This window comes from Lolium rigidum, chromosome 1 (assembly GCF_022539505.1).
Source record: "Lolium rigidum isolate FL_2022 chromosome 1, APGP_CSIRO_Lrig_0.1, whole genome shotgun sequence".
NCBI classification, from domain to species: domain Eukaryota; kingdom Viridiplantae; phylum Streptophyta; class Magnoliopsida; order Poales; family Poaceae; genus Lolium; species Lolium rigidum.
In genome coordinates, this window is record NC_061508.1 from 214,968,900 (window position 1) to 214,980,991 (window position 12,092).

Sequence of the window (12,092 nt, forward strand, 5' to 3'; positions counted from 1 at the left end):
GTCAGAGCCGCCCACCCTATTCCGTCCGGTGGGACCGCTGTCCAAGCGGGACCCACAGTCCAGCCGCCCGGTGCAATCCACATCCGCCGCTTACAGCGGGCCCCACCGATTCGAGCCTACAGCTCTCTTGCGCCAGCGGCACAGCCAAGAGAGAGAGAGAAAAAAAGAGACGCCAAGGTCAGGAGAGAGAAACCCCAGGTCTCGCCGCCTCGCCTTCATCCGCTCCCGCCTCGCCGCGCCGCCTCCGCGCCGCCCCCCGCTCCGCCCCGACCTCGTCGTCGGAGCTCAAGCCCTCGCGCCGCAGCAGCTTCCGCGGCGGCGCCGGGGCGCCCGCGGGGGAAGGCCTCGGGATCTCGCGGCGGCGCCGCCGGTGGGTGCGGCGGCGGGTTGCTCGGTGAGTCGCTCGATCCCTCGCCGCGCCGCCTCGAATCGAGCTGCCGCGCCGCCTCAATCGACGTCTCGTCGCCCCCCCCCGCCCGCCTCCTGCTCTCGGGCGGCCGCGCGATAAGCTAACCGCCCCCCTTCCCTCCAGGGGGTTAGGGTTAGGTTTTCGGCTCAATTCCGGCGAAATCCCGCGCCCCCGGCGGCGCATTGCGGTCCTTAGGAGTCTTCTCCTGCTCCGCGCGCGTATTCCCCCCGGCCCCGCCCGCCCGCGCGCGCGATGATGGGGAAGACGCAGAAGTTCTCCAAGGGCCACCCGCTCGGCTTCGTGCCGGACTACCGCTACGGGGTGGAAACCGTGGGGGTCTCGAAGCCGCCCGCGAATCACCCGGTGGCGCAGAGCGAAGCCAAGAGGAAATGCGTCAACCTCAACACGGACGACGCTCCCGGGTTCAACGTGCCGCGGGTCTTCTTCGAGCTGCCCAAGATGTCGGCCTCGGACAGGAAGGAGCTGGAGACGCGGCTCCGCGACGAGCTCGAGCAGGTGCGGGCCCTCCAGAGCCGGCTCTTCTCCCGAGGAGCATCTGCCGCCGCCGCGAGCATGAACGGCGGAACCGCGTCGGCCGGGGGCGATTTCACCGCCAATAAAAAAGATAGTAATCTCAGGAGGAGCAACTCGGTGCAGTCCGGCAGAGGGGAGCCGCCGTCGGTGGCCCGGCCTGTGGTTAGCTCCGTCAACTACGCGGCCTCGTTTAAGAAATGCCAGGACCTTCTGAAGAACCTCATGAAGCATCGTTCTGCAGGCCCGTTTGTTATCCCGGTTGATCCCGTGAAGCTGTGCATCCCTGATTATTTCGACATAGTCAAGCACCCCATGGATCTGGGCACCATCCAGAAGAAGCTGAATGCGGGCATGTACCATACGCCGTGGGAGTTTGCTGCGGATGTCAGGCTTACCTTCAGCAATGCTATACTTTATAACCCGGTCGGCAATGCGGTCAACATAATGGCCCATACCATGAGCAGCGTTTTTGAACCTAGATGGAAGCCGATCGAGAAGAAGCTTCCACGGCCAGAGGAGGAATCCTCTGTAGTAGAGCACTCGAGAAATGTCGCGGTTGAGAAAAATATCTTTGACAATAAAGACCCTTCCGAGAAAAAGACTTCATCAAATAAAGGTTCATATAAGAAGAGCACCTTTCAGAAAGAGGATGTGGTTGCCAAGCCAGTTTTGCAACCCAAGAAGAGGAAAGCCTCGCCTTTGATCCAGGATGCTCCAGTACCATCAGTCGTACAGATGCCTCAGCCGGCTGAGGATGCTCCAGTGGTACAGCCTGCTGCTATGGAGATGATGACAGATGAACAGAAGGTTGAACTGAGCGTAAGGCTACAGTCATATGGTGGATTCATTCCAGAACATGTAGTTGACTTCATAAAGACGCATGTGAATGATGATAATGATGCTGATGAAGATGAGCTGACTATTGACATGAATGCTCTCAGCGATGATACGCTTTTTGAATTACGGAAGCTTCTGGATGACTACGATAGAGTAAATCAGTCTGGAAACCCTACAAAAGATGAGCCTCGTGAGGTTGAGGTGGGTGCTATTTGTATTGGAGATTGATATTCGCTAGTTAGGTTACTGATCATTGTTTTCTTCTGTTTAACAGTTCGAAAGTGAATATGATGGACTCGTCAACCCATCCATGCATCATGACGGTTGATTTCTCCCCATTAATGTTTTCTGTGTGGCATTGGTTGTTGTTGAATTGAAGTTAATAATTGTACATGTATTTGCAGGCAATGAGCTTATTGAAGAAGACATTGATATTGGTGGGAATGATCTTCCACCTTTAGCATATCCTCCTGTGGTATTTGAAAGTGAAACAGCAGACAGAAGCAGCAAGCATAGTTCTTCTAGCACTTCTAGTAGCGAGTCAGGATCATCCTCCAGCGGTATGTATTTTTCGCTCATTTATCATTTACCTTCACATATTACATTCCCTAACTTTGTATCTTTACCTACCTGATGCGAGTTCAGCAATATGTTCTTTCGCTGTACTCTTTACTTTTCCATTCCATGTTGCATGTTGCAAATTGATGGCGTTTCTGACACTATCATCCTTAAGGTTGAAATAACTTGCACCGTGCTTTGCATAGTTGACATCGTGGATCGATGAATATTCACTGTCAACAAGAATTGATAAGTTGAAAATTGGTAGTATTGATAACTGTGGTCTGGTTGTTTCTAGTTTAGTTCCAACTTTTGAAAGAGGTGTTCAATACGCTAAATATTAATATATCGTTCATAGCAACTGCATGTTAGCAGTTTGATTTAGTTCACATGGCAGCAAGCAGAGCCTGTATACCTGTGTATGCTTGTGGCTTGTAGAACTTACATAACAGTATGAGTAACAAGTGTTGCAATGCTTACAGGAGATTCTGTTGGGCTCTTCATTGTTGAGGCCCAGTTAATAAATTTTGATCAATTAATCTCACCGCTGATAAATCACACATTTTTGTTCACTGTTTGTATTGTGAAGATAGCTCACTTTTTAACATGGTATAATTTCCTTTTTCACTTATCTAAGTGGCATCCATTGACACTTTTGCTTGTACTGCTGATCCTTTACCACTTAGCCCATTTATTATCCACAAGTTGCGAGGATCCTTTTTGGCCCATGGATTCACCTAAGGCCTTTTAAAAAACAAAAGAACTGCAGCCTCAAATTTCAGAACATCCCAGAAAACAACAGATGTACATTTTTCAGTATTATATGCACTGTTTTTTTTTTGCATAAATGTATGGTTTTTTGTTTCCTGGATGAATGGCCAATGCTACTCTTCATGCGCATCAAATTTGGTTTTGTGCATAGGCCAAAAAGCAAATATTTGCACAAAATTTTGTAGGTGCACATATATTACTCAAAGTTCAAATGTCAATGTTTGTAAGCCTTCCCTTATCCCTATTGGTATCCGTTTTGGCCACTACCCAGAACCCTACCAGAGCCCTGTTTTAAAGAAAACCAATGCCATTATTATTAGATCTAGAACTATAGATTCTGAAAATCAAGTACCAACAAGAATTATTTCCATTTTCTTAATGCCATTTTATAGGCGGACCCTCCTGAGCCTAGTTCACTTTGATGTTTTCGTATCAGGACCATTCTATTCTTGATTTGCATAGTTTGTAACACTGAAATTACAGGATTTGGTTCATTAATAGTGTGCTTGATTGCAGTATGAAATGGATGTATGGCAAGTTTAGAGAGTCCATCAAGTTTTCTTTCCCTGCTCAATTGATTGATGCTAATGAGTACCTAGTGCCAAACATGTGTCATACATTCGCACTGTTACACATGAGGATGGTCTCGAGGCTGGTTGTATTGTATTTTAAGAGCTGAGTTGACTCCCAGCTGATTGTAGCAGCTAGCAGCCTAGCATTTAAATACAGAACATTATGATAACACGCCAGGAATTGGTGATAATAAATCACTTTCGCTTCCTTTATGAAATTCCTTTTCTGCGTTTCATTTCACTCGGTTCATGCTTGTGAATATGAGCTATATAATACCTAAATCCGATCACTCAAGGGACCAGGGGAAATGGAGGAGCCAAAACTGAGTGCTTCTTTATAATTCTTTTTTTTTTCCTTACACTGCTGTATGTTTTTATCCATGTACAAATCCTTGACAGAATCTGACAGTGTCAGCCATGTTAGAATTTTTGGATTAGGTTTATTACTATAAACACTCACTGTTTCACAAACAGAAGTTTGCACCACTTAATTTGCTAAACTATAGGAGCTAGTATCAATTGATAATTATGTCTCAAGTGGACTATAGACCATCTTTTTTTTAGGGGACTATAGAACATCTTCTTTAGCATGGTCTAGTTCTATAAATAGCTTCTCAGTTGTCCTATTGTATTTTTCCGGGTAACTCTGCATACCATTGCAACTGTTTTAGGGAACCATATGGCTGGCCCACCCTCCAGGTCTGTTGTTAAAGGACCTGTTCTTAGGTCACTGGAAGGCCCACTTTTGAAAACTTGTCTCTCAAGCTCATTTAAATTTGTGGACATGATTTGTTTCTTTCACAATGTTACACGATGGATCCAACATGAAGAAAACAAGCCAATGTCCATAAAATTTATTCTTTCATGATATTAGATGATAAAACCCACACGGCGAGAAAAGCCAATATCATTTGGCGCATGTCATTCTCCTTTACTTCATGTGAATTATCATACCCAACACGGTGATCATTTTGTTTCCTTTTGCATCCTCAGGTTCGGACTCAAGTAGCTCCTCTGGAAGTGACTTGGGTGTCAAAGTTCCTCCGCCAAAAAGCGGGGTCAAGGTACTTTTGCACAGTTACTGTATTCTGAGTAGTTTTTAGAACATTTTACAAGTCTCGAACAAAATTGACATGCTACTGACCAAAGATTATTTTAGACATCGGTTTCCTCAATGGTTGCTCTCTGTGTACTTGCAGGAGAACACCCAACCTGTGGTTAGCTTGGATCAGGAAAATGGTAAGATGTTTTCTTATAATAAAACCTTGGTATTCTGAAGCCATCTCAGCGTGTGGCCTATCTGCAAGCATAAATCCCTGATCAGGCCTAACATAAACCCACCTGACCACTTAATTCATTATCAAAGCCCAGTCCTCAAAAGTTAGTCACATTACCTATTTCTGTATTGCTGTGCTCTACTAAGCACTTCTTATCTAATAATTATTACTATTTCATGAGATTTGATCGATTAAACTCAATAAGAGTTTTAAATTAAAACTTAAATAATAACAATGCTAGGCTTGATGTTTGACACAAGCCAGGCGAAACATTATCAGACAATCTGAGCAATTTATCCTGCCAAATATGGTAGTGTTAGAAGTAATGTGGACCGAATCACATGCAGGGGTTACTATTGTGTATAGAAAATTCAGCGAATTTTAACATGTTACTTTCAGACACATTTTGAGCTATGAAACATCAAAGTGTATCCAGATTGCATCCAAGTGGAGTCAATTATACGTTCCACTAAATATTATCCTGTCAGAGAAAAGGGCAGATCGTCAGTCAATTGAGGCTGAATTCAAGTGGTGTCCGGTTTAACCCATTTTGTCAGAGCCATATTAACCCACTAATATTAAACTGTTAGAGAAATGGTTCGTTGTCACTTCCTTACATGTAGGGTGGGGTGGTGGTGGGGGGTTGGTCATTGGATCTACATCCAAGTGGGGTCTCCTTCAAACTTTTATCTTTTGAACTTCTGTGCAAGTTACTTATATGGAACATCGATGTAGTAATGCCGTATTTTATAGAAACAGTGTGGTATTAAGTTGATCCCCCAACTTCTCAAAGTGCTCGTGGATTGGTTTTGTTCAACTTCTGCAATTTTAGAATATCTACTTGCATCTTACGTATTTTTACTATCAACTGTTATCTTTGTAGATTCACATAATTCATTGAATACACGAGAAGGAAGTACTGACCCTGTACCTATTTCTGCTGACGATGAGGGTACGCTTGGACTTTTATACTGTCTCTTTGGTTACCCAGTGCAGCTTTGCTAGATAAAATGGTTTTTCCTACAGTTTATTTAATGAATCGATATTTCAGGGGAGAACTTGTCTGAGAAACAGGTTTCACCTGGAAGTTACCGGGCCGCCATTTTGAAAAGCCGCTTTGCTGATACAATTTTTAAGGCTCGTGAGAAGGCTCTTGATCAGGTGTGTGTTCGAAAGTAGTCTATGAAGGGCATTGTTTGGGCTCTAGTTGATACTATTCCAACATGTTTCACATGATTGTTCATATCAGGTCGCGAAGAAGGATCCTGAGAAAGTTCGACGCGAGAGGGAGGAGCTTGAAAGGTTACAAAGAGAAGGTGAGCTGAAATTGATAATCATTGGGCTGATATGGCAGCTGCAATACAGTGTATTGAGACACCATCTCCATTACAGAGAAAGCTCGGTTACAAGCTGAGGCTAAAGCTGCTGAGGAAGCTCGCAAGAGGGCTGAAGCAGCAGCTGTTGCTGAGGCTGCTGCAGAAGCTAAACGCCAAAGAGAACTTGAAAGAGAAGCAGCTCGTAAAGCCTTGCAACAGGTAAACCTAGACAAAATCTGGCAAGCAACATCTTGCTGTGTTGATATCCATGCTCTTAAGCGCATAAACTATTGATCCTGCAGATGGAGAAAACCGTAGAAATCAATGAAGGGAGTCTCTTCTTAAAAGATTTTGAAATGCTCGGAACTGTCACAAGTGAACAGCATCACAACTTGGTCGGTGAAATGAGTCCAAGTCATACGCCTGAGGCTCTTGGATTTAACCTTGGGGGCAACCCCCTAGAACAGCTCGGACTATATATGAAAAATGATGATGAAGAAGACGAGGAAGTAGGGTCGGATGAACAAACAATTGATGTTGAGGAAGGCGAAATAGACTGACAGCTTATGGATCATTCTATGATAAACTGAGTGGGGGCCTGTGGAGCTGTTTTTTGACGTTTTCCATATATGAAGTGCACATCGATCCTGATGGTTTCATTCCTCTACCGAATGTATGAGCTGTGCAAAGTCAAATGATTATTAGCAGGCTTTGGAAACCAGTCTTCACAATTGCGGAGTCGGATGGAATGAGCCTATCTTAGAATGGGTTTATTGTCAGCCATGATGAAGTAATGGACGCCCCTGTGATTAGATGGAGGATTATCTTTGATGATACTTTTTTGGAGGAAAACAGAGGGATGGGGGGAAATGGGTTGTGTCCTTGGCTCGTGAACACATGATGTGAGCCGTTTTGATGGTAGTTCAGTGGCATTTCCTGTTGTGAATGTAATCCTGGAAACTGTACAAAGAGGTTGGTTGATAGATGGAAAAACAGTTTTAAGTTTATCTTCTCTGCAGTTTCATTTTCCATTGCTTAATCTCTTTTCCTGAACATTGCTGGCTGGATGTATGGGGCTATCCTGAGCATACCTCGTATTAGGATTAAGGAGGTATTTTTTTTTGTAGGAGGCGAGCTGTTAATTGATCTCTGAGAAACTTGCGGTGCAATTTAGGTTAGTTGTGGTGGTGCTGAGATTGTATTATTATTATTCCCCCCCAAAAGAATGTGGGACCGTGTAGATATAATGTTCAATATGGAGAATATAATATCGGCGTTTGAAATAAGCCTCAGTGATCTTGTTCAGTGCTCCCCTTGAAATGAGATTACTTTGACTGGCCAGAGCTTTATCTGGAGTATCTGCACTGAAACCCTAAACAATCAATTAACATGAACAATTTGTGGATCTTCCATTTATTTATTAATCTAAAGAATACGAATACAAGCACTGCTGGCAGACTCGCTAGTTGTACTCTGAACCTGGTTCTGTTCAGGCCAGTTTTTGGCCTTTCCTATCTTCTTAATAATATGACATGCAGTTCTCCTGCAGGGTTCTTAAAAACAAGCACTCGCTAGAGCCGGCCGGATCCCTTCATGATTACCACCAAACACAAGCATCTTCTGGTCTAACTGAGCCATGATCTTCTTTGCAAAATTCAGGACAGCAAAAAGACAGAGTAACCAATCACGAGGGCTCACGGGAGTGATCTATGAATAGAACTTGTATGTCTTGGCAGAAAGGATGATCTGCCTGAGCCCTCCGATGGGCGCCACGATCGTCAGAATCACCCCAAGGATGATGCAAATCTGAAACATAAAAGGAAAACCAGGATGGAATTCATGTTTTGCAGTTCTGGCAGAAGAACAGAGAGAAAGCTTGGATCTTCTTCTTACCCAGTTGCTGAACCATGAGAGGCTGAATCGCTTGGGCTTACAGATGATGAGCCACATGATGCAGGGAAGCTGCAGTTGTAAAGTTCAATCTGATCAGATACTCTGGGATTGGATTGCTGCAATGAAACGGGTCTGAAAAAGATGCTTACAAAATAGGTCGTCGGCGCAAAGGCGATCCCTCCAAAGAACCCAAGGAGGCCACCGAAGAACGGGAAGGTGATGCCCACGAACATCGTGAACGCTGCACAGATTGCATGGTTGGATTATCAGTACAGATGGTCAGATGCCTGACTGAAGAGTTGAGTTGACAGAAATTAAGGGGGACATTACCAACATAGAGTGTCCGGGAAATCAGACGTAGCCTCAGGCCTGGCGAGAAGTTCATCTTCTTCACCAGCAACGACTCCATCATGTCGAACACCGGCATCGCATAAACCTGTGCGCAAAACATATAAATTTTGTTGTTCAGCCGGATCTAATCGTCCTGATCTCTAATACGCATCATAATTTCATGCATCGGAAAGTACCTGGTAGCTGCCGATGACGTGAAGCACGACCATCATGTTGGCCATGGCGATGAGCCACTTGGGCTTGTTGAGGGTGATGAGGATGTTGTCGTCCACGTCCTTGCCGAACGCCCAGTAGCCGATCATAGCCACTGGCATGTAGCAGGCGGCGATGATGATGTAGGCGACCACCACGCCCCTCCACATCGGCTTCTTGGACGGCCTGTCCGGCGTGGACGGAATAGTGGCCTGGATCTCCAGCACCACGTTGTGACCAGAGTAGGAGAATGCCATGTCACCAAGGCCCCCGAGGAAGCCAAACACCTTCCCTGTCGTCGTCGACGCTCGCAAGCTGTAGTCCACGTTTGGTGCCTTCCCCTTGTCCAAGGTGGCGCCCCAAGCAATCGTCGAGTAGCTGCATATAGCGTGTGCTCTTGTCAGTGGCCGTTGACACCAAAATGATAGTACAGTATATAAATTTGCCGGATTTGCTACAGCAAGTACAGAGCAGTTTGCGGTGGAGACATGTATATATTACCTGAGTGACATGACGGCGGCAGCGAGGGAGATGGCGGAGAGGGAGTTGAAGTTTGGGAGCTGGGACAAGACGAAGTGAACGGAGGCGAAGATCATGATGAAGTACGTGAGCTTGATGTCCTTGCACTTGCCGTCACAGATCACGTCGTGGAACTTCTTCAGCGAGTTGCCACCGGTGACCATGTACACGATGTTGAGGCTGACCTCGACGAGGAGCTGCTGCGGCACCACGATCCAGAGGCCGAGCTTATCACCAAAGGCGTGCTGCCCGAGCTCATGGTACCGGTCGAACCGCTTCCCGGGGACCATCTCGTGCATCTCCACCATCTGCCACAGAGTGTACACCGTGATGATCCATGACAAGGTCATCACCGCGATGCCGGGACCCCTGCACAAAAACAGAAACAAAAACCACTGAACTGATGAGTGATGACACGTATTGTATATGTCGTTTCAAGTTTTAGAGCTTTGAGAACTGGACCAGCCGTGAGTTCGGCATTTGGATCCAACATGTCATTCAGTCGGCTGGTATCACCATTCGAAACTGAAAGGTTAATTTGAAGCAACATGGTTCAAACGTATGTACTACATTCATAAATATGAGATGTTTTGGTAGGCTAAAATAACCTACCAAAACATCTATATTGTGGAACAGAGGTAATATGTGTCATGGCAAAGTATCGGTACATACCAACCGAGCTCGGACATGGCGTAGGGGAGGCTTAGCACCCCAGCGCCAACCATGGCGGTGACATTGTGGAAGGCGGAGTACCACCACTTTGCTTTCCTCGACGATGTGATAGGAAGCCAGTCGTCGATTGCCTTCTCCCGGGCAGTCCTCTCATCCTGTGAGAGTTCGTCATTTTTGTTAGCTTACAGGTCTCATGCTCACACAAAATAGGTGTTACTGAAAAATATCAAAACTGTTGGCACAAATGGACCAATTAATTTCATAACCATCTACCATTTCAATTTCAAAACCTATAGGTAGTCGGCAACATCAAAATCTCAAAGGGAGTGATTCCTTTTGAAATGGGCAGTTGACTTGTCACATGGCCAAGTAGTCGCCCAAGACAAATATGTAATGATCAGAGCCTATCAGTCAGTGTCACCTCATGGTAAAGATCTTTGATTTTTCAACCACGCATGTTCACCTAACAGTCTTGCATGAGACTACCAGTCAAAATAATAGTAACGTTTTCCTGCCCGGAATGCGAGAGATTCACCCTACCTTTGCTGTGTGGTTTTCTAGATTTTTTATGAGAACCTCCCATCCAAAGATAATCTTCTTAAACAAATACTCCTACTAGTAATTCTTACTGTATTTCTTTAGCAAAATCAATCCCATGTTGTATAAGGAAAGCAGTTAATGGAGAATTAAAAAGTGTGAGATTTTTCCTTTTTGCAGCCAAGTGTGAGCTATTACCGGTGCCGGAAAGCGAAACAGTACTGGACTGGAAGTACGCATCAAGACCGTTCATACTTGTGAGTCCAAGTACAAGGTGCATGGACCACACAGTCTTTTTCTTTGTTGATTGATCTGTTTCTATATATTTTCTAAATCACACTAGCTTTATAGTTTCAATATTTTTCTTCTGAAACAAAAGGTTGTAATATGCTGGAGAGGATCTTAAAAAAAAGAGAGCAGGATGACACAGTTATATAGTGTAAAATTACAGCTGGAAACAGGGAGTGGCATAGTCATTAATTAGGAGGAAAAGGTAAAATTCCGCAGTTAAGGCAAAGCATCACGAATCACACTGATTATATGATACCCACACTGTTGCAAGATGCCACAGTTTCACACGGTTTCTCGGGGAAAAAGAAGATTTCCAGTTTCACATGAAGAAGATGAACTAGCGCGACATGCCGGAACAAGAGAATCCTCCACGCAAAAAGGCATTTTTTTTCTTTGCCCTGTTAATCAGTTAACCCATAGGGCTCTATCGATCTCGCTCACTGCTGTTCGATGGCTAGGACAACTCTAACTTTGATTCTCTCTTTCTCCGAGGTTGTTGTTCCATGGGTAGAGGAACATTGCCGAGAAAATCAGATCACGACGTACGGACGCAGCACATGAGAGAGAGAGAGAGAGAGAGAATCAGATCACCTTTGGCGGCGTGCAGTTCTCCGGCGACGCCTGCGTCCCCATGGCCGGCCGCGCGCGTTTCTTCCCTTCTTCCACCACCGACAAAGACGGCGAGCTTCAGGGTTCCAGCAATGGCCGGAGTCACACAAAGAGGACGAGAAAGAGATGGAGTTGCAGGGATGGTGGTGGCGGCCGAGTCGTCGTGGTCTTTATATGGAGAGGTTCAGATGCACCGCCCGCCGCCAGCCGCCAGAGCGTATCTCTCGCTGGGTTCGTTATTACTCTAGTTTTTCTTTTTTTCCTTCGAGGAAATGAAAGAATGTTGTTGGGTTGACTGATGACACGCCAGCGCGGCAGAAAAATGCGGGACACGGGTTCCAACACTCGTAGTCCCGTACGGATTATGAACGAGTCCCGAGGCAGGTATTTGGCCTGGATCGCGGTCCGACATCTGGATTTTCAGCCCGGCGATGCAAATTTTCCGGATCATCAAATTTGTGGTGTTCGCTTAACCCTCTAATTGTTAATACTCTCCACTAATTTATCTGTTTGGAAGGCAGGGATGATCCTACAACTAACTTGTTAAAAAAAAAGATCACAACCAAGAAATCATTACGAGACGGAGAATAAACGGTGCTGATCCGGTAGCATGGGCATGTGTGGAGATTGAAACTCGTGAGAATGCTCACGTGGTGAACTCAGGATACAAAAATTAATCAACCAGCAGGAAGCACTGTGTGTGCCGTAGTGCTCTTTGCGAATCCAAGAGATAACAAACCAGCTGGGTGCACTC

General features: G+C 45.5%; 2 protein-coding genes across 2 annotated transcripts; one reads left to right on the top strand and one right to left on the bottom strand.

Annotated features, from left to right (window-relative positions):
- The first annotated feature begins 649 nt into the window (after positions 1-649).
- Positions 650-7,281, top strand: LOC124689711 (transcription factor GTE9-like). Its single transcript, XM_047223199.1, has 10 exons — positions 650-1,981; positions 2,055-2,103; positions 2,185-2,340; positions 4,675-4,745; positions 4,881-4,920; positions 5,842-5,910; positions 6,010-6,119; positions 6,208-6,274; positions 6,351-6,493; positions 6,577-7,281. Exons 1-10 carry the CDS (start codon positions 662-664, stop codon positions 6,832-6,834), a joined length of 2,283 nt encoding a protein of 760 aa, XP_047079155.1. The 5' UTR covers positions 650-661; the 3' UTR covers positions 6,835-7,281.
- Positions 7,282-7,656: 375 nt separating this feature from the next.
- LOC124689733 (lysine histidine transporter 2-like) lies at positions 7,657-11,479 on the bottom strand. Its single transcript, XM_047223217.1, has 8 exons — positions 11,321-11,479; positions 9,902-10,056; positions 9,212-9,598; positions 8,695-9,088; positions 8,498-8,603; positions 8,317-8,408; positions 8,168-8,236; positions 7,657-8,080 (listed from the first exon to the last, which is right to left on the bottom strand). Exons 1-8 carry the CDS (start codon positions 11,360-11,362, stop codon positions 7,982-7,984), a joined length of 1,344 nt encoding a protein of 447 aa, XP_047079173.1. The 5' UTR covers positions 11,363-11,479; the 3' UTR covers positions 7,657-7,981.
- Positions 11,480-12,092: the final 613 nt, after the last annotated feature.